Source organism: Fistularia commersonii, chromosome 27, assembly GCF_037954325.1.
Source record: "Fistularia commersonii isolate RoL2024-O1a breed Wild chromosome 27, RoL_Fcom_v1.0, whole genome shotgun sequence".
Lineage (NCBI taxonomy): Eukaryota > Metazoa > Chordata > Actinopteri > Syngnathiformes > Fistulariidae > Fistularia > Fistularia commersonii.
This window is the reverse complement of record NC_141310.1, coordinates 3,839,199-3,866,269: the sequence shown is the minus strand read 5'-3', so window position 1 is coordinate 3,866,269 and position 27,071 is coordinate 3,839,199. Positions and strand designations below refer to the sequence as shown.

Sequence of the window (27,071 nt, the reverse complement as noted above, 5' to 3'; positions counted from 1 at the left end):
GGGTCAGAGCACAACGGCAAATTGTAAGTCCCAACAACAATTGACTTAATCACTACATCTGCGAACTTTGATATTCGATTTTTATTTTTAGCTCCTCTCTCACACAGCGAGATCAGTCTCCTGATTCAGCTCCAGCTTTCTATATGGAGTTTGCATTTTCTCCCTGCGTCTGCTCAGGTTTCCATGGGGTTCTTTGCTTTCCTACCCACAGAATAAAAACATGCAAGAGGTTCACTGGAGACCTTAAATCGCCCAGATGTGTGAGCGAACGGTTGCGCGTCTGTATATGTGGCGCTGTGATCGACTGGCGACCAGTCAGGCAGGGTATTGATTGTGAATTATTGATGTTGTTTAAAATGTTAGGAACGCAAGAATGTGTTCTTTTAATAATGCGTGCATCTGATCTCTATTTGCTGATAAACTGAGAGGGTAACAGTCCCTCTACAACAATACACCATTCAGCACGACACTATCCAAACAATCAACTCAATTTCCTCTGGGATCAATAGAGTATTTGTGATTGTGATTACTAACAAAAACATAACCACAGCCGTGTATGTGCCACAAAATACTCCGATGGACCTGATAATGATTTTTATAGATCATGTTGTTTTGATCAAATTTCCTCTTCAATGAAAACGAGTGAAGAGTTGATCTAAAATCTAAACATGGGTTTTTGAGTGCACAGACTGGTGTTTTTTCTCTGCAAGCTCTTGTTAAACAGATGCGTTCAGGGCGCATTAGGATCCACTAGATGACGCTCTCGGTGTTTTAAGGCGTTCGGTTGCATGTATGCAAAGATGGAAAGAACCGGCGGTTCTTGTGAATAAATGTGAAAAACACATTGCATGCTGTTTAAGAATGTCGAGTGTCTAATGCTTTGGTGTCACTTAATATTAAGTAGAAATAGAGGATGTGTTACGATGCCAAGGAGGAGAGCGCTATTAATTGGGAATAAATCCGTGTACCTGAACACATCACTGTTTACAGGTTATGAAGGATGCGATCTTAAGGGTAAACCCCTCAGGTCAGAATAGTCAATCACGGCGTGGAAAAGCTTCGGATTTTGTAAATATTTAATATAAAAAGCGTGTGTGGTTGATAAGTTGCTCGGACGGGACCGAGCCCGAACCGGGCCGGGTGCGGGATGGAACCGCGGCCTGCTGCGGGGCCGGTGGGCGGGTTGGCGGCGCTCGTTTCAGGAGGCGGGGCGGCCCGGAGGACGGAGGACGGGTCGGACGTCCCTCCTAAAGTGTCTCCGAGAAAGAAGACAAGGACGGGATAAGTTTGTAAAGTATTCCGCGGGACTTTCCGCCGAGCGGCTGAAACTTTTTGGGGGGAAACAGCCGAGTTGAACTGTGACGGTCGGAGGAAAGAGGAAGACACGCCGGTGAGTAACGCCCGCTTTTTTCCACTGATGTTCAGCCTCGACACGGCTCAACAGCCGCGACTTTTAACCGTCAAACACGGTTGAACTCGACGTTTTCTCCTCCGCGGACACTCGAGCGGACCAAGAGAGAAAGTTATTGCCCGAAACGAGCGTCTGTCGGGCTGCTAGCCGCGGGGTCTCTGGCCACCTGTTGCGCCGAGAAGCTAGCGGCGACCCAACACCCTCCAAGTGCGTCAGTTCAAACCCCCGTTAGCTTCAACTTCTTGGAAAGAAAAAAAAACACAACAACAACAAAAAAAACCAACTTAATCTCCTTGCACATGTGGCCAATTTTTGTCCGAACTAACGCAGTTACTCACCCTCCACCTCCTCTCTACCTCCACCTCCCTATTGTAAACCTGCACAAATGTTACATAACTTCATAGTATCTTCCCACAGAGTAAATCCCTGACGAATGTGCAGCTCCTGATGTGTTTTTCCTCCGGGTCACCGACCACCTTTCTGGACCCCGATCCCCTCTCGGGAGGCCTCCCCCGGGGGTTGAGATAGAGATCTCCCCTCTGCACACATCACAAGCAGGGACTTGGCATCATAAACCCAGAGCCCGGCGCTGACCCCTGCTCTGCGGCTCAGGGGTCAGCGAAGGCGCCGCGGCCTCTGTCAAGGACAAGTTGGGGCTGCGGACTTCAGTTTCTTCCTTTGTGGAGAAAACACAAAGGCAGGAAAAAGAAGTTGCCCGGTCGTCGGAGCCTTTGTGCGTCGGCCGCTCGTGACACCGAGCGTGAACGGGTCCGTTGTCACGTCTTTGACTTACGCCGAGTCCGAACGGCTGCGGCAGAATCTCCACGGGCCGGATGTCAAACTGAGCCGTGAGCTTTCGAAAAAGGAGACAAATCTTACGAGTATCCGGCCACTACTTCTCGTAAATGGTTTCACGGGAAAGCAATTACCTTAATATCTAACCCCGTGCCTTCAATACGTCATTTATTTACTGTAGTTCATTGATTTGCTTTTTGGGGGTTTGTTTTTTTTTTTCCCCCCCAGTCCTTGATGGCGATATCAAAGTATCGGCTTCCACAAGAGACTCCGCTAATTGCTGAATATATTATGTGTATGATAAGTATCATCGTAACAGCCTCCTTTCATAGCACCTCTGTGCAGTGCTATCTTGTGTTTGCTCTTTGTTGTCGGTCTTATCAGCGTCCTCCTTCTAGGTCTGGTATTATATTGGCCGGTCGGGTAAATGGGACGGTGTCAGCGTGGCAAACGAGAACCTGCTTAGAGCTCATTGTCCGGACAAACACATGGCGGCTGCTGATGGCTTTGTGTCCGAGGCGTAAATACTTCTGAGGATGCGAGGCCGAGCGGCCCGTTTTCGCATTTGCACGCAGTTTGACATTTACTGCCAGCAGTGTTCTCGCCGTGATTGCTCCCAATGTGTTAACGTTGACAAACAACGCAAATGATAGTAAATGACAAGTTGAGCTGTATTCCACTGGGTTTTTCTCCGTCCTTGACGTTTCTCATGAACGGGGACTGCAAATTATAATGTCATTTACAAGGATGACGGCTGCTGTTTACCCCCACCCCCACCCCCAACACACACACACACACACACACAAAACCACATTGAATGACACATGTGGTAAACAGTCATTGCTCTTATACCTGTTAGACACTCACCTGTTAAAGGATTTGCTAAACTGCACGTGCCTGCCTATATTGGCCATTGAAAAGAATATGACTCACACTGAGTCATATTTTTCAGAAAAACTGCGACGCTAGAAGCGCTGAAGACACAACAGTGAGCTTTTCGTTTGACAAGAAAAGGGCTCGCTGGAGGCAAAACAACCCACCATGAATGCAAAGCAAGAAAAATAAATGAAAGAGGACGGCATGATTAACTGGCAGTGGGACTTTAATGTGTCACCAGTGGCTGAATGGTGGGACTTGGAAACGCTTGTTGATTTTACAGAATTAAGTTGTGTCTCAGTTCTGCTTAATACAGCCTGTCTAAACCTTTGTTTGCAGAGGAAAGCCACCTGATCCAAGGAGAGGGATTTATTTTCCCCCTACATTCCTGATGGAGTCCTACAGAGTGAGTGGCATTCCTAACAGTGGACCACAGCGGGGCTACACTCAGCCCTCCAGATCCTCAAGGCCCCAAAGCAACGGAGGGGGCACATACGGTCTCAGCATCCGAGTCCAGGGAATAGACGGCCACCCTTATGTAGTTCTGAACAACCAGGACAGGGGTTCTCAGCCTTACGTGGACCCGAACAGCAACGGTTATATTGATGCGGATGGCTCTTTTATTGATAACTACCACGAGTATGATTTCAAAGGGGACAGGGAGGCGGGATCCAACAGCCCCTTCATGGAATACAGGTCACAGAAGCCGTTGCACTACACTGGCCCCCAAAACGGCATCGCCGATTCACAGGGCAAGCAGCCATCCTGCCTTCTGAATTTTCAGAAACATCCAGAGATTCTGCAGCCGTACGATCCAGAGACCAACTCTCTGAACCTCGAAGGCTTCCGAAGTCTGCCTTCAAGGCCTATGTCCTCGGCCGAGACTGGAAAACAGCAGCAAAGTTCCTCCGGATCGGCCCAGCTCCACACCAAGACACCTAGTTTGGACAAGAAGAAAGCTCCTGCAGCAGCGGACAAAAGGCAAGTTCCTTCACAGAATCTGACTGCCCGTACAAAGCCCCAGCCTGAACCCCAGCCCCAGCCCAAGCCCCAGCCCAAGCACCAACCCCAGCCTCAGCCTCCCCCTGTGACCCAGGTCTCTCAGCCACAGGCCAAGCCGCAGCCACAGGTGGCTCAGCCACAGTCCAGACCTCGTCCAACGAACCCCAGTCCACCTCAGTCCAAGCCGGCCTTGAAAACTCAGCATCAACACCAATCAGCCCCCACTCCAACACCTCCCTCCACTGTGGCGAGTCCTACGAGCGAGGAGAACAAGACCCCCTCCAGATCCCCCAGTTCGATGAGCAGCACCAACTCCAGCTTAGAGCGCAACCGCCGTGAGCCAGACATCCTCCCGCTGCGAAGGACTGACTCCAGTGGTCCTGTCCTACAGTCCACTTCTCGCTCCCCCCGGTCCTCGTCATCCTCCACCTCAAAGGCCCTCGTGGATGAGCAGATGGAAGCACTATACGCCGACGCCATCAACCGCCATGAGAATCGCCGCTACATCCCTTTCCTTCCGGGTTCAGGCAGAGACATCGACACGGGATCCATTCCCGGTGTGGATGAACTCATTGACAAGTTTGACGGGAAAGACGGCAGCCAGCAGCGGAGGGGCAGGGCGGGCAGGAGAAACCGTATCGATCCGGAGGACAGGAAGCGGTCTCGCAGCGTGGACAGCGCTCTCGGCCTGCGCCACGGCTCCAGTTTCTTGGACGAGCTGGGCTGCCAACGGGGCACGTCCATGGAACACGTCCTGCGGCCCTCACAACTCCGGCTGCAGAAGTCGGTCGGGAGTCTCACAGCGGTCGACGGCAAAGTCAACCCCAGAGAATCAACCCGCGTTGCCAGCGTGCCAGGCTCTCCCCAGAGCACCATCCCTAAAGGCACCAGCTTTATCCAGGGATACAAGAAACCGCAGACCCCCTCCGCTGCTCCACCAGTGGAGAGTAAAGAGAGCGACGATCGAACCCTTGCAGCCGGCAAGGTACGAACTGCATCGCCGTCAACGTCGTTATCCAAGTCAGCTTCTGCGAGTAAGAAAAAGGCCAGCGCGGATGGTGATGCCCAGGTAAACACCAGACAGTCTGTCTCTGCGTCTGTCTCTGCGACTGATGATTTTTATAACATGGGGATTGTTTTAAACCGGTGACTTTTCCATTAAAAAGTACAACAGGAGCCTGTTCCGGGCTTCTCTGTCAAAAATGGACCTGTAGTAGAGCAACATCAATTTCTGTCAAGATACCTGTTTGTTTATGTTTCTTCCTGTTTCCCTGTGTGACCAGGCGACACCAGATCTTCTGAAGGGTCAGCAGGAGCTTTCACAACAAACACATGAAGAGACAGCGAAACAAATTTTGTTCAGTTATCTCAAGGACGGGTGAGCCTTCAAATCTTGGATTAGGTTTTATTTTTTTGCATCTTTAACCAATGTTTCTTATCAGTATCCACCAAAATTTTCCCTAATGCTTGGAAAACCGAGCTGGTATCTGTTGCCCTTAGTAACTAACTAAACAGAGCACAATGTTCTGTCTCAGGCATACATTCATTATGTTCCACCATAAGGTAATGTGTCATGAAAGGAGAGGCTGTACTTTTTTTTTTATCGGAGCTGGACTGCTTATGATAAAAGTGAAGGAATGTGTTCTTCTTTCCCTCCAATCCCAACTGTGTGGGATCCAGCTGTCCGGAATTTGCTGCATAATCTGGGTCTCTGTGCTTTCTCCTAGCTACAGTGTTGAGGAGGGAAAAAAAGGAAAGCCCTCTGTTACAAGCCACTTATTGAATGTTAAGTGGGATCAAAGAGTAAAAACAGAAGAAAAACCAAGGGGCCCTTCATTGCTTACAACTAATGCATTATGCTTTAAAGTCAAGTGAGATTACTTAAAAATTCAAATAAAGGTAAAGTGAACCTTTGCCCACAACAGTTGCACTAGTTATTTTGCAAAGACAGTTTGCACGTTCCTCAACTTGGAGCACAGCAGACTTGGGTAATGTAGGAAAGGAACAGGAAACTGTTTGGGTGTGTCAGGCCACAGGTCAGGAGTCACAGGACAAAGGAAAGGAAACACAGATGGAAGTGCTGGAGCTGAAACCGAGCCGCATTCCCAAGGCCTAGAAGACAAACACTCACCAAGAGGGGTTATGAGGGCGTAATGAAAATCATCTGTACGGGAAGAAAGGAGGTGGAGAGTCTCATCTCTGTGTCGGCGATGCAATTTATGGAAACAATGTCGGGCTGTTGTCATGAAAGTGGAGCAACTCCTCTTTTGCTGATTGTCTTTTCAGCTGACCGATAAAATATTTTGTACGTTTGAAACGTTCCCCCAGTCTGGGACAGTTTCCCAAAAATGAGGTCTTGTTAGGCCCTGAAAAGTTCTGTTATTGGTTAATCAATATATTTCACTTTTTTTTTTTTTTTAAACCGCAGCGCGGTGTTCATTGGCTGTGCAGCATGGATGATTTCATAGCCAAATGCTGTAATATTTAATTGAAATTTAAAACCAAGAGTTGTGTTTATCTGTATCATAAATAAAACGGAGTCCATTAAATCTCTCACAACTTTAGAAATATTAAGGTTGAAAGTGATGGAAGGGGTCGAATTCCTGCATGGATATATTTGTAAGCCCAGCTCCTCTACGCTACACTGTCCCGTCCCACCCTTAAGGTCCAACGTTGGGTTCTCCCTCCGCCTTGGCTTGTAGCGAAGGTCCCAGCTGCAATGAGTCTGTTTGCACTTCGATGTGACAGATCAGAGCAGCCTGAACCTCCGCGGCCCTGTAGGCGGGGAATGAGTTACTCTGCTCCGAGAACAGTCAAGATTTCATTCCTCCTCCTACCTGTGTTATCTGTTGACGTGTGTGTGTGTGTGTGCTCGTGCTTGTGTCTTTTGTCTTCAGGAGTAATGATAACGATGACACGACAAAGAGAAAAGTCAACCTCGTTTTTGAGAAGATTCAGACGTTGAAGTCCCGTGCCACGGCGAGCACCCAGGACGACAACAAAGTGAGAAATTGTTGAGTGAAATGTCGTATGCGGGGATATGTTATTCCATCAACGGACAAATCACCAAACAAATGAGCAGTTTGTCAGTTTAAAAAAAAGAAAAAAGAATACCAGATCAACGTGCATAGTAGTTCTTACTGAGGTTTACTTTGATTGTTAGCATTGTTAGCAGACAGAGCAGCCCAGAATTGTGATATAATGAAACTGCAGATGTATATTTACATTCAATACCAAACTGTTAGCACACGCTGACTCTGAAGGATGTATTTCTCGGTCAGTCCCTGGGTCTCGCTGCGCAGGCCAAAGCTCTTCAGGACCAGAACACTGAGCTGGAGAAGGAGATGGCTGGACTGAAGCTACAGCTGGAGGAGCAAAGCACGGTGAGCACGATCTTTGACTCCAATCTTGTTTTGCTGGTGCATCTGTTTGTTCCTGAAACAGTGGTTTGGATCGGTTTGTTTTTGAACTGCTCAGTTTTTCAGTAATGTTTAAGAACTTTTAGACACCAAAGTACTTTTTAATGGCAGAATATAGGATGCTGGAGGCAGTTTACATGAGAGTGTGGAGACATCGACGTGCAAACCTTGATTATATGTCTGTTCTGACATCAGAAGAACGATGCTGGTCAAAGCATGGCTGCGGATTTGAAGCAGCTGCAGCAGGAGTTAGAGCGGTCCGCTGAAGAGTGCAAGCGCCTAAAAGAGAAGTTGGCCAAAACGGAGGCTGAGCTCCAGACCACAATTGAAGAGTGAGTGCCGAGCGTTGATGCTGACGATATCGATCAAATAATTGATTAGCCGTTTTTACTTTCGTATCATTTGTTATTCCCTCATAGCTATTTTGTTGAAACACCAATGAATTTCTTAACGGTCGGGGGTAAAAGCTAGCCAACAACTGCAAGCAATGCCGCTCTTGAGGATTTGGGGTGCTCTGCTATTGCAATATTCTTGGGTCGTATATGAAAATAACTTCTCCTGGTTCCATTTGCGTCAGTTTTACCCTGGGTGTCTCTTTGATGAAGAAATTTGAATGCACGGTGGCACCGGGTTGTGTGGTTGAAATCTCACAGATTGTTGATAGTTACCAAAGGGGTAACTGCGTCACTGCCTCTGTCTAATTATACGGCCCTGTCTGTTTGGTTTATTTTCAAGTCTCTGTGTTAATGTGTGCTTAGTGACTGATTCACTCATTATTCTGCTGGTACTGAGCTGTCCAGCTCATGTATTATACAACAGAGGCTCTGCTAATCCCATGGTGTGTGCAGCCCTTAAGTGTGCTGCCTTTATTATCTGCTGCTTGCTGATTGTGCTTATTGTGGGGCTGTAGGTTGCAGAGAAAAAAAATGTTGACGTAGAATTTGAATAAATCAACTAATTCCCTGCCACTGCAGTGATAATGCCTTTTAAGGCCTTGACTTTTCACATTTTAGGAGTCGAGGTAAATAAAGATGTGCACCTGCTCTGCAGCGAGGGGTTGAGGCCTCACATCATTTATCACCATCTGCTCAGTGTTGTGGTTTTGAGACAGTTTAGATATTATTGGTTTGCCAGTTCATGTACCGGGATTCAACCCCCAATGCCCACTCCAGGGCTTCGCAGCCCACATACTAACACCCTGTACAGGTGCTGTGATCCATATGTGCGAATTAATATGCAGGTGTGAGCATGCAGTGTGTATGTGTGTGTGTGTGTGTATGGCCCACGCAGCATTGTGACATGTTTCGCGGTCTGTCAGGCTGTTTCAGGTGAAGATGGAAAGGGAGCAATACCAGACGGAGATCAGAGACCTGCAAGATCAGCTGTCAGAAATGCACGATGAGCTCGACTCGGCTAAGAAGTCAGCTGCCGACGGAGAGAAAGACATCATTATGGCTGTAAAGAACAGAGTTCTTTTATTCAAGAGAAACCACCTTCTACTTGGAAAGGCTGTGGCTGCTGATCTGTTTCTGCCTTTTGTGATTAGACCAGCTTTAAAACAAATTGAGTTGACTCAGTGGTTTATTTTGCACAAAACCGATTAAGCTTTCAGGAAAAAAAAATCAATTTCAATTAAGTCTTTATGTTACATACACCTTTAGAGAGTTGTTTTTTTATTATTCTTCTTGGTTTCCATAATTTGGTGCCCCATGTTTTAGACTTGTAATGAGTTAAAACAGGGTGGCAATAAAAATAGTCCCTTAAAATCACTGCCACGCTTTCCAGATCAGCTTTAACATCAGCCTGCGGTGGGCCAGGTGATCCAAATATCTCCAACTCTTCTTTTGCCCCAGGACATGATACAACTGAAGGTGGAAATGCAGGAAGTCCTTCTGGCCAAGGAAGAGCAGGAGGATGTTCTGAGGAGGCGAGAGAGGGAGCTCACCGCTCTGAAAGGAGCTCTGAAGGAGGAGGTGGCGGCTCATGATCTGGAGGTGGACAAGATGAGGGAGCAGTACGAGAAGGAGATAAGCAGGCTGCAATTGTCTGTAGAGGAGGCTAGACAGGTAATCATCCTCCCTTGGAGTTCCATTCTACTTGTGTGCGTTTTTTCGGCTCACCTCCTCCCCCGATCCGGAGACACACCCGCTCAGAGGGGGGTGTGCAGATAAGAAACACATGGGGGGTGGGGGGGGGGGTGGTATGCTGTTTTGCATTGAAGGTTGCGCCATCTGTTCATAAGAAGAGCTTTGAACTTGGGATTCTTTTTTACTACTTTCCACTTGTTTCACAGCAGAGTATCAACCAGGTTTTCACAATAAGGGCGTCTCAAGGACAAGCTTTTTTTCTCGCTTGAACAGGGAGAGGGGTTTCAAAATAAGACCGCATTACACGAAGGGAAACAAAACCCAAAGTATTTAGAGACAATTGAAAGTGCTATAATGCCCACAATGGTCTTAGCCTGCAAGACAAGTCAGCTGTGTTGAATTTGGTTCTACACAGAGTTTAAACATTAAAATGTTCATTTCATGTATCTGTCATACATTGAAGTAGAGAATAATGAAATCTTAAATCTGTGACTTGGTTCGGCCGGCTGGCAAAGAACGCAGATGATAAACCGTGTCGAACAACCAATTGAGTTTTGAGATGTCGTTTTCTCAGGTAAACATGTTCTTAAAAAGAACTCCAATTTATAATAACATTTTGAGACTTTATCTTGCATTTACAATTGTTGAGTAACCTTATTGACAAGGTCACTCCTTATGCATATCTTAATGAAAGCCTGTTGTCCACTGCACTTTGGGCAGGATACAAAAAAAAGTGTCCGAATTGCAAATGAACCGGTTGCAGCTGACAACGTCCTCGGACACATAGTTATTAAAATCCCTCCTCTACTTTTCACGCGACAAGTCATTAAACTGTCAACGTTTAATCGGACGCAATGAAATGCAAGTTTCCTCATCTCGGGAAGGTTTGTTAACTCTCGCTCCAAAACACAGGAGTGTGAGCCGCATCACATCAGTCGGCTGCTTCAAGACTCACGTGTGTCCTGTTTGCCTAAAAGAGAGGAAGTTGTCCTTGTGCTGAGCTTCCTGTGGGGCTGGTGGGGGACCGGAGCAGAAAAAAGGGCTCCACTGCATGACAACATTTCTATTGTCAAACAGGGTTTCTGCCCCCACTGGGGATTTTGCCATCAGGGGTTTCCCCTTTCAGTATTTTGTAAACAATTGACAAGATGAAGTCATTGTTTGTTTCTCTTGTAAGATATGAAGGAGTTTTCCCTCATTACAGCCTTTTTCTTAATGCTCTAAGATTAATCTGCCCTGACACATGACATACTTGTAAATTAGAAGGCTAGATTAATAACCACTAAGAAACCATGGCGGAGTTTAATGTACAGTGACATTATTTATGCTCAATCAATTTATTTAAGCGCTCTCTGCCCGACTAATGTTTAAATGAGAGATGAAATTGATAAATTAGCAAGCTAAGGCAGCGTCTTGTGCGTCTGACATTGACATCCAAATGTTCCACATCAAGAGGCTGAAGCGCAGAGCGGCGGGCTCATGAGAAAGTGTGAACTCCCTATTGTGTAACTTAGGCTTTTACTTTTTTGTAAGGGTGTCTGGAAGCACTGTGCATCTTTTTATATTTCGGCCCCATCTCCGAACAAAGTGCTTCACCCCCCTCCCCTTTATAGCGGCCCTGATGTTAGCGGTGACCATAGCGTCCCATGCGGAGAAGAATGCTGGAAACTGGAGCACTAAATTGCTCTGTATGCTAGTTAATTGCAGTGGCAAGCCATCACTAATCTAATGAGCTGCCGTTCCTGAGTTGCGTCGTGTCCCCTCGTCTTTCTTTGCCATGAAAGAGCGGGGGTAAATGTGGACCTCGGGTGAAAATGAATGATGAGTTTGTTTGAAACAATAATAGCAGCGGGGGTTGGGGCAAGCTGAATAAGTGGGTCAGTATGCTGGAGAGAAAGGGGATGTGCGGCCGACCCCCTGAAAGGAATGAGCAGTTTGTTTTGTTCTAAAATTGAAGGCTGCGTCTTGTTTTCTGTGGGCTGAAATGTGGAATTTTATGGAGGTTAAAGAAACATCATCAAACCGTCTCGAGCATCTGCGAAGTTGCTTGTTTTACCAAGTGCCGTCTAACCGGAGCCCTTGATGCCCGGTAATTGAAGCCATCTGCGCTTGAAATTTCATTTGGATCTCTCATGTCAGCATGTTCTGGTATGTGAAAAATGTGGAAAGATGAGGTGCAGCGAGTAGGGAGGCGGGTTTGTTTCCAGGAATGCCGGGGTCAGAGTTGAAGCCGCATCCTGCAGACCTTCTTCTCTCGGCACCAGCTCTGTTCCAGATCACCCACCTGGACCTGGGAGACGGTTCGCTCTTTTCAATCAGGCCCCTTTGGGGTGCCGCGAGTGCATCCCTGTCCCCGTGGTGCTCCGCATTCTCCCAGAACCCATTGCACGCCTCTCTCCCGTAAAGACAGAGCTGCGCGCTTATCACCCAGTTTCCAGCTCTCGTTATGTTTCACCTACAGCTCCGAGCGCCTGCGTGTAACACAGCCACATTGTACCAAACCCCCTTATCTTTAACCTTGATCCCAAAGACGGTATTTTAGAAAAAAAAATCCAATCTCCACAGTTTACACACAAGGCACCGTGATGATCCCCAGCTCCCCTGACTGCGGTTCATTTTCTAGTCAGTGCCATCCCCGCCCGTATCTCAACCTGCCTCTTGAGTAATCTCTCCCAGTGTGTAAAAGTGAAGTCTCACCGTCTGATCATCAAACTTGCTCAGCCCAGAGAAGAGTCCCCCCTCAGGCTTGTTTTGAAAGTAAAGACTCCCGCATGAGTCTGTGTGTTTGATGATAGCACTATATTTGCCAGCATAGCTGTAGGAGCTGATTAAGCAGGTGCCTGGAAAGAGGAAGCAGGCGGAGAGCGGCCAGTGAGGAAGGAAATGATGGACAGAGTTTCTGGATCTTGACAGATGTGATGAGGTATTAGCTACTTATACTTGTAGGATTTTTTAAATCTGCCAGGCTTTCAAGGGGCTTTTATGATAGCCGTATACACTGATGATGATATCGCGCGTGAAAGGGAGCTGCCGCTATCTGAACAGGAATAGCTCAGAAAATGTTACACAGCCGTATGAGGGTCATGGCCGTGAGAAACCAGGCAGTGGCCTGGATATTAGTGTTTATTGTCCTTTCCTCCCACTGCCTATGAAAGCTGATGTGGCTGGACTTTTATCTGCCAGAACAATGCGTGGGAGTCGAGTTAAAATCACACCTTCTTCTGAGACGGGAAAAAAAAAAAAAACAATTTATGAATAATGGTTTAAGCGACCGCTATTCTCTCACATTAGATTTCTTTGTTCTAAATCACTGGTGAAACGATGAATTGATTTCATGTCAGTGTTGGTCGAGATCCGAGCATCAAGCTGCGGTGCTGGGAGAACACCGTTGTTTCTTCTCTTGCGCACAATTTAATTCTGACCTGGTGTAATTTGGATGAAAACCTGGCATTTGGACTTCTCTTTTTTTTTTTTCTCTCTCTCAACTGAGACTTCACCCGGGGCTCTGACTCCGTCTTGGCCGGGACAAGGGCACATAATTAAACTGGCATAGAGAGGCCTTTAAGTTTAAGAATCGTGCACGGTTAACAGTCGTAACTTGATAATAGTGTGATTAATACAGTGTCAGGTAGGAAGAAGGGAGGTATTGTACTGTTATAGTCAAGCGTCTTCTGTGCAGATTCTTGTTTGACCCAAAGTGATATAGTAGTTTTCAGCAAATAGCAGCAGAAAATTATAAATAGTCAGTAGACACTTTTGTGTTGTGTACCAAAATTATCAGTCTAATCATTCAGAGAACAGTATCTTTTTTTCGCTGCATTATCGGATTTGTTTTTGGCAGCGAGGCTTTGGTGACTCAGTGTCGTCACAGCCTCCTCCGTCTCTGCTTTTCCAATGATACGCCCCTGCGAGCCTGCAGTTGGACTCTGCACAAACCCCGCTTTGAACGCCGGTTTGTATTTCCATTTCTTTTAGGATGAAGCTAGATTTAATTGCAGCCCTACTCAGACATGAAAGTGCCAAAAAGCTTCTCAGCTGTCACATTTTAATATCTACCTCAACCCCCCACCCCTTTTAATGCTGTAACAGACCTTCCTTCAAATTCAAGACTGGTTCCTTTTTTTTTTTTCTTTAAGGGAAAGTTTAGACTCCAAGGTTACCAAGGTTAGAGCAGTCAATTATTCCATTCTCTACATTTTGACTCTATCTTGTGATCTCTCGTCTGAGCGACCTCGGTCAATTCGATGCTGATATCCACTCCTTTTTATTTCAAATCTCGCATCTTTTTGTTTCTTTGTTTACTGTTAAATACTTGAGACAAAGTTTTCTTGCATATGATTAGTAAAGGTTACATAATTGCTTCCATCCAAACTCTCCAATTGGAAACAGGCCTGGCGACAGCTTTTGCCTCACCGCTCGAACGACGAGCCGGCGAACACGGAATGCGGAAGGAACACAACCCGCTGTTTGTTGTGTTGGGAAAAACTCTAAATGTTTTTTTCAGTCGTTTTGAGCATCTAAGCGGAGCGTTAATCCCTTTATTTAGTTTTGATACAGGGCGCTGAAATCAACCGGAACCAGAGTGACACAGTAAAACCCATTGTAAACATTCCTCCCTGTTAAAGCTGCGTTCAGGTCGACTGTCTTGAGAACATCCAGGATGGTCACTCTCCCCTGGTCAGGATTCTAATCTGCCTGGATTACCGGCGTTTAGGGTTACTCAGAATTAATGAGACAGAGAATCACATACTCAGAATCACCGTCCATCAAGTGATCGGTTTATAGAACAGCGAATACGATATTTTAATGGGCGAAAACCAGTGCCAATCTGTGAACGAGAGATGCTGGTCAGCAACCGCAAAGGGTGAGGGAAGGGTGAGGGGCCGTAAAGGCAGAGGTGATGACAGACAGCAGGAAGAGCAGGATGGAGCCAGAGGGGATTAACCGGGAACTTCGACAGAAAACGTCTCGTCAGGTGAATCTGTCGAAGCGCCATCAACCTGTTTATCAGTAATATTTCAGACCCATCTGGTCCGGTAAATCAGCAGTTGGCTTGTTTTTGCAGCTGTGGCATAATAGAGGAAGTCGTGTGTTTTGGCACATCCTGGTTGGGACTGGATGATATGTGGGTGACGGCACACAGGAAATTAGAACGCTGGAAACATCCTGCCATCATTAAAAAAAAATGATATCACTTTATTACCAGCTTTACAAATTTTTAAACATGCTTTTAGTTTTGGGCTTAACTATGTTGTCAGGTGCATGTATTTTTTATATAAATTTGTTTTTTTGCCAAAATGTTTGATTATTGCCTGTTTGAATATTATCAATTAATGAATATCGAAGAACTCTGGAATCCAGCCTCATTTAGATATTAACTGGAAACCTAGACCAAAGCAAGTCCTTACCCGAACCCTCATATTAATTCTTAGTCTTTTTACACTGTTTTGAAACTGCAGCTTGTTGGTAACAATGGAAGGGCAAGTCTAATAGGATTTTTTTTTTAAGATATGAAGATTATGAAGAACTTCATTCATTGGCTGCCTAACAGTTACTGTTATGGGTTATTTAGTTCACTGGAAGTTGCTATGGAGGGAAAATAAAAAATTTCCAGAGCCCCAATTCACCACAGCGCACGGCCCGCAATGTGGACTTCACCTCAGTATTTGTGCTGCAGCTCACAGGCCGCTTGAAGTTGGTTAATGTGCAACTTTACGCAAACAGCTCCGATGCACGAGAAGTCCTAAGTCAAACTTTGAGTTCAGGGTCGAGGAAAAAAATATTACACCCGGTTTTCTCGGTTTTGATGTTGTATGAATGCACCGGAGTCACCCCGTTTCGCTTTGTTAGATGTGACTGCTAAGAGACGCTATTAAACAAACTTTGTGATTTGTAGGTGTGAGTAATGGCTCGTTAATCTTTAATGACACTTAAACCCTTTCAATAAACTGTGTTCTTTTTGTCATTGTGGACCAGAGCCTTTGAAAACCCGGATCAACCGCATGAAACAAATTGACTATCGGATCATGCCGATCATGTTACGATATGTGTCGGTTCTGAACTCCCTCCTTTCAGCCCTCTGGCTCTGTGGATCCCTCTTTTTTTTTTTTTCGGGACACGGTGTGGGAAGCAAAACACGAGGGTCAGCTGTCCGAACTGACAAAACACTGGCAGACCTTTGTTATTACAGTGAAAGTTGCGCTAAGCCCCCTCCGCTCTACTCCATTTGTACGCGGCTCCTCGTCGCTGCCACCTAGCTAAATGACCCACGGAGGCAGATGAGGGTGTCTCCGAGGTCGACAGGGAGAACTGGTCGGACTGGCCTGCCTGGCCTGTGCTGGAGCGGGTAGGCTCCTGTCACCTCCGCTTGTATTCACAGATGGTGAATCAGGAAATCAGCTTCTCCTTTCAGTTGCATATAGATGATTAAGAACATGCTGGTAATGTCAAAACCGGAAACTATACTCCCGCTGGATTCACTGGTACTTACTCATCGTAGGAACCTAGATTTTGCAGGTGACTAGTTCTGCGCACATTTATCATTCTGCAGCTCATTATCAGTGAACAGCTCACAGGTTTTTATTCCCAGTATGTGTTCTATTGCAATATCTCGATACCACCTTGCATCATACTGTCATCAGCCTCTTTACACTTCAGACCTTCAGACCTCTCGCACACCAACTCAGTGACACATTTAAATGCCCCGTAGCCCGATGGGCCATAAATAGCCGTGTGACTTGAGTGTGCCGAAGGACAGTGTTGGCATTAATTAACCCCTTTGATGAGTGTTAATATGATGACAGCATGCGTGGGTCGCACTCAAAATACGCAGTAAACTGCCTAACCTGTTCTCTGACATTCCATCCCTTCCTGCCAAACGTCTTTTTCTAAACTCTCTAAACAAATGTCTTTGTGTCCTCTCCTGAACAAAACTGTGATTTCCTGGTGGCATGTCAAAACAACCAAAACCTATAATCTGTCGAGGAGGTTGATTCCTGTGGTTGTTTTAACGTCAGTTTGTCTCGGGCTTCCACCTGACTCCCTGTATTTTCTTCAGCTCACGCATTGCAAGAAGAAATGCTGATTTTTATTCATTTGGGCTCAACTCAACTCAACTCAAACCTTTATTTATACTTGTAAGACCACTGAGGTCTCCCTCATTTTCAGGGTCGACAAGTTTACAAGCAAAGCAGAGCACAGCACAACAATAAAATGAGATCAAATTAAAAAACAGTAGATAAACGAAAAACAGGTGAAAATGAGATTAAATTAAAGACAGTACGGAAGCAGTAGATAAAACTCGAAACAAGTAAAAAATGAGATCAAATTAAAAAGTACAAGGGGGTGGATAGAACTAAAAACAAGTACAATTGGCTTTACAAATTAAAAAAACAGTAGATAAACTAAAAACAGGTGCAAATGTGATAAAATTAAAGACAGTACGGAAGCAGTAGATAAAACTCGAAACAAGTAAAAATGAGATCAAATTAAAAACTACAAGTGGGGTGGATAACAGCACCAGAAGGGGTCAAACGGATTCTTGTTCACTTTACACTCTAGCAGCTAAAACTTTTTTTTTTTATATTTGCAAAATGCTGTTAAAGCCACCCATTTTTTCATATAAATCATGAATTGTGTTTAAAAAAAAAAAAAAAAGAAAAAAATGACAGGATGATGTTGTTCTGCATGGCTACAGCGAAGGTCTGTGAGGGAAACTGAGCATGACCGATAGCTTTTGTTGTTGCGTTTCTATTGTCAAATGTCCTGTCAAGCAGCAGCAGCCCCTGTTTGAGACTCCTGGTTCCTTTGTTTTGAGGACTGTTGTCTTCTTCTTCTGTTCCACAGAGCGGCACAGCTTGCGTCCGTGAGAAGGCAGAAGCGGAGGCGGCCAAGGGTGCGCTGGAAGGCCAAACCAGCAGGCTGAGTCAAGAGGTGGAGCGGCTGCGACGGCGGGCACAGGAGCTGGAAAATGAGGTGGCCAAACTCAACCGCATCATCGACGAAGCCAAGCTTCAGGAGAGCAGGCTGCGGGATCGAGCTGGCCGTCTGGAGGTGAGGGCTCCTGATGCATGGATATTTCCTCCGTTATGCCACTTTTGCAAATTCATGCAGCTGTCGCCTCCAAACAGAGAGACAAGAAGCAGCTGGAGGAGTCTTTGGCCGAGATCAAGGAGCAAGAAGAAGAGATGACCCGCGCCAACCGAGCTCTGACATTACGGCTGGAGGATGTTCAGGTAAGGTCTACAGCGTCTGTTTCTCCACACTCTCCAGGAAAAGACGCTTTGATTAAAATGTAATGTTCTTGCAGAGGAACCTATCCAAGCTGAACAGTGAACACAAAGAGTTGGAGGGAAGATTGCAGGAGGAGAGGGTTCAGAAGGAGCAGTTCAAGAACATGAAGAATGATATCGAAGACGAGAGAAGGTTGCTGGACCGAACCGTGGAGAAACTTCAGAGGGAGGTGAGAAGGCTTTCTTGGAACTTCCATCCCCGCAGCATCCTGACTCAAGCTGGGCTTGGACTGGGCTTTCTTCTAAACGGAGAGGGCCAGGAAGTTCAGGGTACCTCAAAGGGTTTGACGCTTTCTCAAAGGTCATCCACTTAGCCAGTGAAGCAAACAAAGGGAGAAAAAGTAATCTGGTTACTCATTACTGCAGGTACTCTCAACTAAACTAAACTCAAAGCTAAAATTGTCATTCTTAGTAAAACTGTCAGTTTGTAGTTAAAACAAACAAACAAACAAACAAACGTAGGTTTTTAAAGCAGAGAAAATATAATTAGACTGAACACTAATTGAAGCTGGAGGGATAAGACTTTCATTCAGCTGTGATCTGACGGTCTCCTGATCTTCTCAGCCCTGGGATTGAACTTTAACTCTGGCTGCCCAAATTTTGAAGGACCCAGAAAAGCCCAGTCCTCCGGCGTCCCCTCAATCTCTCTCCCTGCGCTCGCAGATGAACGACATTGTGGAGGCGTCCCAGTCGTCCACGCTGGAGCTGCAGGAGCAGATTGACATTTACAGGGAGAAGAACCGTCGGGAACTGACGGAGCTGCAGCGGGTTCTGAAGGAGCGAGGACAGGAGCTCGACAAGTACCTAGTGGCCACGAAAACTCTGCAGGAGGAGGTAACAGTTGTCCGTGTCGCTTTATTCCGACGTCCCAGAGGGAATTTAGACCACCAGTAGTTGGGAGAGTCAAATACTCTTTACGACTGACACCCTCCTTCCAGAGAGTCATGTGTTCCCCAAAACTCAATGTCCTAATAAGTAATATACTATAATTAGAGCTGAATGAAACTGTGAATATGTGGCCAACGTTTTTGTAGTCCCTTGACTTTGGCACATCGCTAACAATGGTGCAGCTGAGCCTGCCCCTCGGCGCTCCTGCTTTGTTTGCACTGGAGCAATTTATCTTTTATTTGCGCCGTGGAACGTGAGGAATGCTTTTATCTGAGGTAAAAAAAATAGATAGATATGAATGATTCTTGTTGGACGGTGGACAGTCCACTGAAATAGTTTTGTTCGTCAAAAATGTATTTAATGAGGAAAGGCAGATGAGAATGTTTTGCTGTGACCACCCAAAAAAAGGGTTTGAGGATTTATGGAATATGACATAACATCATGATGGAAGTATAGGATCATGCAGATTGTAAAATTTCATCAGCGGTGGATTTTTGATGCCTGGAATACAACCGAGACGTAGTTTACATTTTCTTTTCAAGAGGCGGTGTCATTAGCATCTTGGGTCCGAGTGATGTGCACGATGTTAAACCGCGCATCATCTAGGTTTGTGCTTACTGCAGGGCTGCAAGACTGCAAGATTCATGTTTTAAAAGCGGGAGGCTCCTTCAAGAAAAATGGAGAGGAACATGGCAAGATGTTGTAATTGATCCAGACATCAGACTGCCAGAAAACTAGTTTGCTTTATTTTTGTGACAGAAAAAGGATGAAATGTGAAGGCTATAAACAAAACCCTTAAGTCTAAAATTTGGCATCTAATTTGGGATCTAAAATCTACAGTTTCCTTGTAGAACCTGCAGTCAGTAGTTTTCACCACGCGCGTTGCTGCGAAGTACTCGCTGGTGCGGATGCTAATAAAAGGAGTCGATGGCAGGATGACGTCTGTATCTGGGTCCTTCCTCTCCTTCTCCATCCACACTCATGCATGATTGTCCAGCTGCCAGGCAGGAAATGGGAGGAGGATGACAGGGATGTGATATCATTGTTGTGAAAGCTGCGCTGGCTTGTTGTCACATCCTCCTCCTCCATCTCTCCTGAGAAACTGATTGGACCGAGCCAGTGAGTCTACTCCTCCAGCTGCTCTCCATCAGCTCCACCCTTGTGAACTTGGCGGCCGATTAAGAAAATCACAAGTGGCGTGCGTTCTTCCCCTCCTTTATTTCACCAGCTTTGTCGCTTTTTTTTTTTTTTTTTTAATTTTCTTTTTAATTTCCTCAGGGAAAGTGACTTTTTTAAGAGAAGCTGGAAACCACCAACTATTTCTTCATTAACGTAGCACTTCATGTATTTCAAATTAGCTTAGCGTTATTAATGGCCTGAGAGGACAGGCAATTACCCCTTATTGCCCAGTGCTTGGTGTTTATTCAGTTTAAGTTTTACATTAGGCCCCGCTTAAATCTTTACAGATGAAATATTGAATAAATTTGCGCTAATGGATAAATATTTGCTCGGGCTGAGAAATAAAGGGGCGGGTGATGGATTTTCATTGTCTTTACTTTTAAACTGTGAGGGCAATTTTCCTGCTCTGCAGGCCACAGGTGCCAAACGAACACAAGGAAATATTTGTTGATTCATTCATCACATAATAAACAAGCGGTTTTCCGAAGCGATGACACATATTTGGTCGTGGCTGTTCAACTAAGACTTTTAGGAAAGGCGGGGTCACAGACTGAGCAAGAAGATGGCATTTCAAAAGACAAGAATTTGCTCAGTCTACGTTTACAGTGGGAGTTTCTGTAAAAATGCAGGGACTGTGTTTTTGTGTATGATAAATGGCGATGGAATTATGGAACTGGTGGTGTCTGTTTCTCTGACACCGTAGTTGTCAAACCGGGAGGAGAACCTGCGGGAGTGTCAGCAGGAGCGCGACGAGGCCCTGCTCAGGGAGAAAATGTTAGAGCAGAAGGTTCATGAGCTGGAGGAGGAGATGCAGACAAACACCCAAACAAAAGAGGATAAATCCCGGCAGCTCAAAGTCATGGAGGTAAATTATGTATAAAAACAGTTTTTGCAAGCTTTCCTTTGAAAAGCTCCGGTGTCCAACTAGACGTGACGGCTTGGTTCTGCAGGACCGGCTCTCTCAGCTGGAGATGGACCTGGACGAAGAGCGTCAGAATGGTGACCAGCTGATGGACAGGATAGATCGAGGAAGGGAGCAGGTAAAACACACACACACACACACACACAACCCATTGCCATGGCTTGTGTTCGCTTCTGTCTGTGGGCTGCTGTCCATGTTCACTCCGGTGCCCACAGACTCTCCTCTGTTCCATATCAGCCTGTAATTGATAGATATTGTCTTCCATCTCTAACATCATGACCGCAGCCACTAAATCGCCTTGTGGCAGGAATGCGTGGCACAAACACTCAGACATCACCCGCTCAGATAATATAGAAGACTATTATAGAGGCTCAAAGGTGTGTGTCAGACTGAAATACAAAAAAAATTCAGTGCCCCTCTGCGCGGGACTGAGTGGACAGGTTATTGTTGTGTTAGATGATCTCGTGTAATCATTCAGGACGGCAGTCCGCCAGCTCCGTCTATCCAGCTCAGAGCATCACTCACAAAATACCTTTTTTTTTTTTTTTAACCAACCAGCCCAGAGTCGATATACGGCAAGTGCCAAAAGTCTTGAGTTTACGGGTTGCAGAGTTCACTAGGAAATTATGCCTTGTAACTGTATCTCTCGAACAAATCCACTTCTTGCTTCTGATCCGTGTTTTCATATCCCCGGCAAACAAATGCTCCAGTTTTCCTTCCTCACCGATAAAGCTGCTGACGGAAGCACTGAGGGGAGAGATTTAGATAAAGTGCGTGTGTTCCCGGTGTGTGTGTGTGTGTTTGTTGGTGGGAGAGTGCTTACTAATCAAAGGGAGGATGTTGAAATAACACCATTATATGGCAACAGTGTGTTTTAGCCATCGGATAGCTTTTGGCTCCTAAGTTTGAAAGACACATTCACTGGCAGTGAGCAACTTTCAGCGAGGAGGCGCAGCGATATCAACAGAGACTCTGAAGTTGAGAGGAGTGTTTAAATCTCCTTAAATTGGTTCCCTTTTTTTAAAAAAAAAAAAAAAAAAATCCTGGCCAAGGGAAAAGGGACGGCATTGTAACAAAGTGGCATTGGTTTGGGGAGAAGCTGCGGTCGGTTGTCAAGGCAACACTTGAGCTTTGTCCAGTCAGTGAGGAGTAGGTTGAGTGCTCGTGGTGTGTTTGCCAGGACGGTTTCTCACACACACACACGTACACTTGTGCGTTGTAATATGTGCAGGGGGTTGCAGGGGTGCATGGCTATGGGGTGGTGGGGCTGCAGCAGGAAGAACACCTGCGTCTCTCCTGGCACCAGGTGCTCCTCTCCTGTCTAAATGAGAGTAATCTCCCCTCTCCTCTCCTGCCGTCTCTCACAAAGCAGATTAGTTTCGCTGTATGTTCCAGTCTGCTGATTCAGCTCCCTCAAGCGCTGTGCCGGGCGCACCAGTTATAGGGGCCATCGTTCATCAGAGCAGCCCACTGTCACCCGCTAATTGGCATAAAATATCACCAATTCTCAGCTCCCCTCACCAAGAAAGAACCATGGCCGCCATATCGATCGCTTCTCGCCCCCACTTTCCTTTGAACTTGACTTTCAACATGCCGTCGTGTCCGCGCGCCGAAGCCCCTCGGAGCCCGTTCACTCTGCCGACCTTAGTGAGGAGAGACATGACCACACCAGGGCCATTGCCCCATCAGCGGCTTTAATTGACATTAGGTGACAAAGATTGATAACACTGCTGTGTGTGTGCGTGTGTGTGTGCATGCGCGTGTGTGCGTGCGTGTGTGTGTGTGTGTGTGCGTGTGTTTAAATGGACATGGGGAACATTTATCAAAGCTGATCTTTCAGTAATAAAGCCAATTTTTCCTCATAGCATGGTAAAGATCACTTTGAATTCCTGTACACTTTATATTGTGTGCAGATTTCAACCGCTGTGATTTAGCCAGGCACACCCGTCCTCCTGAATCCAGGTTTACTGACTTTGAGGACCGTTTCATTTTTTTCTCATAAATCAGACAAACATGACAATGATTTTCTAACGGGTCTGAGAGAACCATTTCCCAAAGTCCATCCCGCTCCTTTAATACAGTTTTATCAAACACAATCTTATCAATCAGTTAGAAATTCACGTATTAATTCTTCACAGAATCTTAAGACGATTTTTGAGTGAACCGCCACGTCGGGACAAAAGAAGGAATGCAGTCAAACAAGAAAATCCAACGCACAAATTACCACGGCCCTTTGAGGCTCTCTTTGTTTAGTAAATTGACTCATAAAGCACTGAAGTGGTTTTGTGGCACACGAGCCTCCTTCGGTATCTGCTAATAACTGTCCTCGGACTGTGTGAGACGGCATCGATGACAGTGTCTGGACTCGGATTGACAGGTGGAGCAGATGAGGAATGAACTCCTGCAGGAGAGGGCTAGCAGACAGGACCTGGAGTGTGACAAGATGGCTCTGGAGAGACAGGTACACACTTTCCTGTCCGGAGGAAAGCAGCTCCACTCAACATTCCTCTCCAAATGCAAACCAAAGCACCAAGTCATTTCATTCATCCGTCTTTTCATCGCCCACTTTTTCTTTTCGATCCACCCGGTCACATCGCACATCGTTTTCTAATCCTATTTTTGGAACCAGCTGTAATTGCATCCAGTCAAGCATCTCACCGCTCTCCTCTCTGTGACCTTCTGCAGAGCAAAGACCTGAAGAGCAGACTGGCTCATCTAGAAGGATCCCAGAAGTCCAACAAGGAGGGCCTGGTGGCCCAGATGGAGGATCGGATACAGGAGCTGGAGGAGCGTCTGGAGGGGGAGGAAAGGTGGGGTGAAAGCACCGACTGGGAGCCGAGTTAATATCAAGATCAAGGTCGTGGAGGAGGAAATGTTTGAGTGCTGTGGGGCTGGCAGCTTAATTGTGACCTCTGAGTGGTACGTTATTTCACCCCGAGGCTTTTCTCATTTCCAGCCGGGGTCGTGAGAGTTTGCAAGTCAGGAACTCTGAAACGAAGATGTCAGAGACACAAAATCAAAACAAATGGGTCTTTACAATTTTTACAGATTTTTTTAATAAGCTGCAAAACAATCGGGCCTTTGCTTCCTTTTGGGAAAACCCTTGCTTTTTAGGGAACTCATTGCTCATTTCATATTTTTTTTTAAAGGAACGTGTTTGCTGAAGGTTGTCAGTCAGATGATCTGTACATGACCGGCTCCTTTTTCGCACTGTAACGATTATTGAAGCTGGTTCATGTTAACAATAAGCTGGACTGGTCGTGCACAGGAAGGGTCAGAGCGGGATGTTCTTTCTGAGGAGACTGTGGTCGTTTGGCGGCTCCTCAAGACCATCTACCAGTCTATGGTTGCCAGCGCGCTCTTCTTCGCTATAGTGTGCTGGAGGGGCAGTACCAGGACCGGTGAGGTCAATAGACTCAACAAGGTCGCTGCATTTGGACAATTTTGGATCGGTGGCAGTGGGGAGGGTGAAGGACAAACTGGGAGCTATCCTGGACTTTCCTTCCCACCCCCTTCGAGACGAGCTGCGGCTAATGTGCAGCTCATTCAGCGATTGTTCGTCCCAGAACCGAACGCTTTAGACGCTCCTTTGTGCCCACTGCTATCAGACTGGACAACTTTGATCGGCCGGAGGTGCATCTGTGCTGCCACATCCTCACTACCTCACTCAGTCACACGTCATGTCCTCATTCTGTGATCTCTTTTTATCCTTATTGTCTTTGTCCTTTTAATTGTCTCTTTTCTTTTCCGATCCTGTTTGTCTATTTTTATCCTTGTTGTTGTCATTCTGCTATCTATTTTTATCCTCGTTGTCGTCTTCGTCCTTTTCATTGTCTCTTAAAGTCATATTTATTGTTATTGTTGCGCTGCTGTGACAAACGAATTTCCCCAATGGGGATCAATAAAGTAATATTATCTTATCAAACCCGCAGGGAACGCGCCAACCTGCAGCTGGCCAACCGCCGGCTTGAGAGGAGGGTCAAAGAAATGATGATGCAAATTGAGGAAGAACATCACACAATGCAAGATCAAAAGGACCAAGTGCGTAATTCTGCATCCTGCCAATTCCAAAACCGAGTGATGCATCGGCCTTAATCGTTACATCCTGGAAAATGTTGCGCACTCGTCACACCCGGTCTTTCCTTCTTTCAGTTGAATCTGCGTCTGAAGGCTCTGAAGAGGCAGGTGGACGAGGCCGAGGAGGAGATCGACCGCCTGGAGCACAACAAGAAGAAGCTTCAGAGGGATCTGGACGAGCAGCAGGAGACCAACGAGCAGCTCCAGAGTCAGCTCAAAGCTCTGCGGAGTGAAATGAGGTAAACGGCAGCAACGGTAGGAATAATGCAGCATTTTGCACGCCGTGTACGTTCAATGATGCGTCCATCACAGGCGTAAGAGCACCTCGGCCCCGCTGCTCAACGCCCTGGACGACGACGACGACGACGACGTCAGCACCGATGGGGAAACGTACTTCAGCTCTTCGGCCGGGTGCAAGCGCTCGTCAAGTCAAGACAACATCTTGTCCACCTTCACTTTGTGAGCGACCCCCGCTGCTCCTCATCCTCGGAAATTGAAGCCGCTTTACCCGCATCACCGCTTGACCAAAAGGCTGGATCGCCCTCTGAGACGCACTCCGCTCACGCGCCCGATCGTACACTGAAACAAAACGTTCAGTCCGAAGACAGGATTTTTGAACGATGATCTCGATTTCAGTGAAAATCTCCAATCAGAGTTCGGTTTCTCACCCTGGGTATCCGAAGAAAATGTCCATTAAACTGATTCAGTATTATCTGTGTGATCTCAGCAGGTCAGAGGTTCATTCTAAGAGGTTAAATATTAAAATCTGTCTCGTGAGAGTCAAGTGTAAATAGTGTTTTAGGTTGCATTTTTACAACCTGAAGCCGCCAATACAGCGTGTCAGTTCCATTCCCCTGAAGCTCCCGTCACTGCCTGTTCTATTATTCTAGCTTTAGCAAACTTAAAAGTGCACTGTGAATGAAGCAACACAATAGCTCTTCATTTACGACAAATATATAACATCCACGTTTTTATTTCTGTCAAATATCGTTCTTTTACACCTGAATTTTGAAATTTTTTTTTTGTCCATTTAGATGAAGTATATTTTTTAACAAATGAGGATCAAACCCCAGTATATAAAGTGAACACTGTCAGGATGTTTGATTTTGTATTTATTCATGTTTATATACTCACATTCCGTTGTTTCCGTGAGGTTTCCAGGGAACGATAAATGAGGGACTTTTTACTCATCGGTTTTATACAATGAACAATCCATTCACGAATCACTATCAGCTTAATCTCTGTAATTGTCTAATCCTGTCACTTGTTCGTATCACAGTATTGTCGGGTTGATAATGATTGATGCCAAAATGAAAAGTCTTGGGCTCTTAACTCCCATCAGCAGCCGGAATAATCCGAAAAAGACACTTAAACACTGAGTTTTGCTTCTGTGTGTATTGAGGACCCTGAAGCGCCTCACATCTCTCCTTTTTTACTAATCGATGGAGTTACTCCTAATACGATGAATTGACAATCAGATTTTTGCTTCGCTGTGATGATTTGCACTCTCCGTCGGAGAAATCCGCTCAAATCTGTCCGATACCCGCGGGGTCGGAAGAGTGGATCCAGACAAATTCCTGCCACTACCTCTCTGAACATGTTTATATCTTATTACATCCTGCTGACTTTAAAATAAAGTTACTACTATTGATTACACGCAGTTATTGCTCTTGAACTGTGATCGGTGTTTAACTTCTAAAGTGAATTTAGAGAAATGCGGCTCTCACCCTCCTGCAGCACTTTATTATGTTTTAAAATTCTTTGTTTGCGGGCTCCGCGCTTTTCCCGTCTGAACAAATGAATCATGTGCATCCTGTGCCGCGGTCCGATCACCTCGCAGCGCACAGATCTGACCTCTGCTCTCTGCAAAATTTACTCCATGTGGAGAAGCGGTTACAAACGGCTGAAAACAATGGCTTTTTTTTTTTCCTGTAGATTAACCCAACTCAAGCGCCACAAGAGCCACATAGAGACCCAGACAGTAAAAAATGGGCCGTAAATGCTTTTCACGCGCGCTCCACATCACACTAGGCAGCCCGAAGACAGACAATACTCAGGGACAGAGGAGGAGATGAATAGATTTGGATATTTTTTTCTCACTGGTTGACTGGCTTTTGTTGAGCG

The 27,071-nt window shown here is 46.0% G+C and overlaps 1 protein-coding gene across 4 annotated transcripts; it reads left to right on the top strand.

The window, feature by feature from the left end:
• The first annotated feature begins 1,208 nt into the window (after positions 1–1,208).
• On the top strand, positions 1,209–26,598 carry cgnl1 (cingulin-like 1). Of its 4 annotated transcripts, XM_086175034.1 has the most exons (20): positions 1,209–1,390; positions 3,159–3,333; positions 3,422–5,153; positions 5,368–5,462; positions 6,982–7,087; positions 7,366–7,467; positions 7,699–7,835; positions 8,822–8,960; positions 9,357–9,569; positions 17,436–17,642; positions 17,720–17,824; positions 17,899–18,051; positions 18,545–18,715; positions 20,652–20,813; positions 20,899–20,988; positions 23,248–23,331; positions 23,556–23,680; positions 24,803–24,911; positions 25,023–25,186; positions 25,260–26,598. In XM_086175034.1, exons 3-20 carry the CDS (start codon positions 3,474–3,476, stop codon positions 25,408–25,410), a joined length of 3,993 nt encoding a protein of 1,330 aa, XP_086031160.1. In that variant the 5' UTR covers positions 1,209–1,390; positions 3,159–3,333; positions 3,422–3,473; the 3' UTR covers positions 25,411–26,598. The 4 variants fall into 4 exon arrangements, with proteins under 4 accessions (XP_086031160.1, XP_086031161.1, XP_086031159.1 ...); XM_086175035.1 differs by lacking the exon at positions 3,159–3,333 and having other exon boundaries at positions 7,702–7,835; XM_086175033.1 differs by lacking the exon at positions 3,159–3,333.
• The last annotated feature ends 473 nt before the right edge of the window (positions 26,599–27,071 follow it).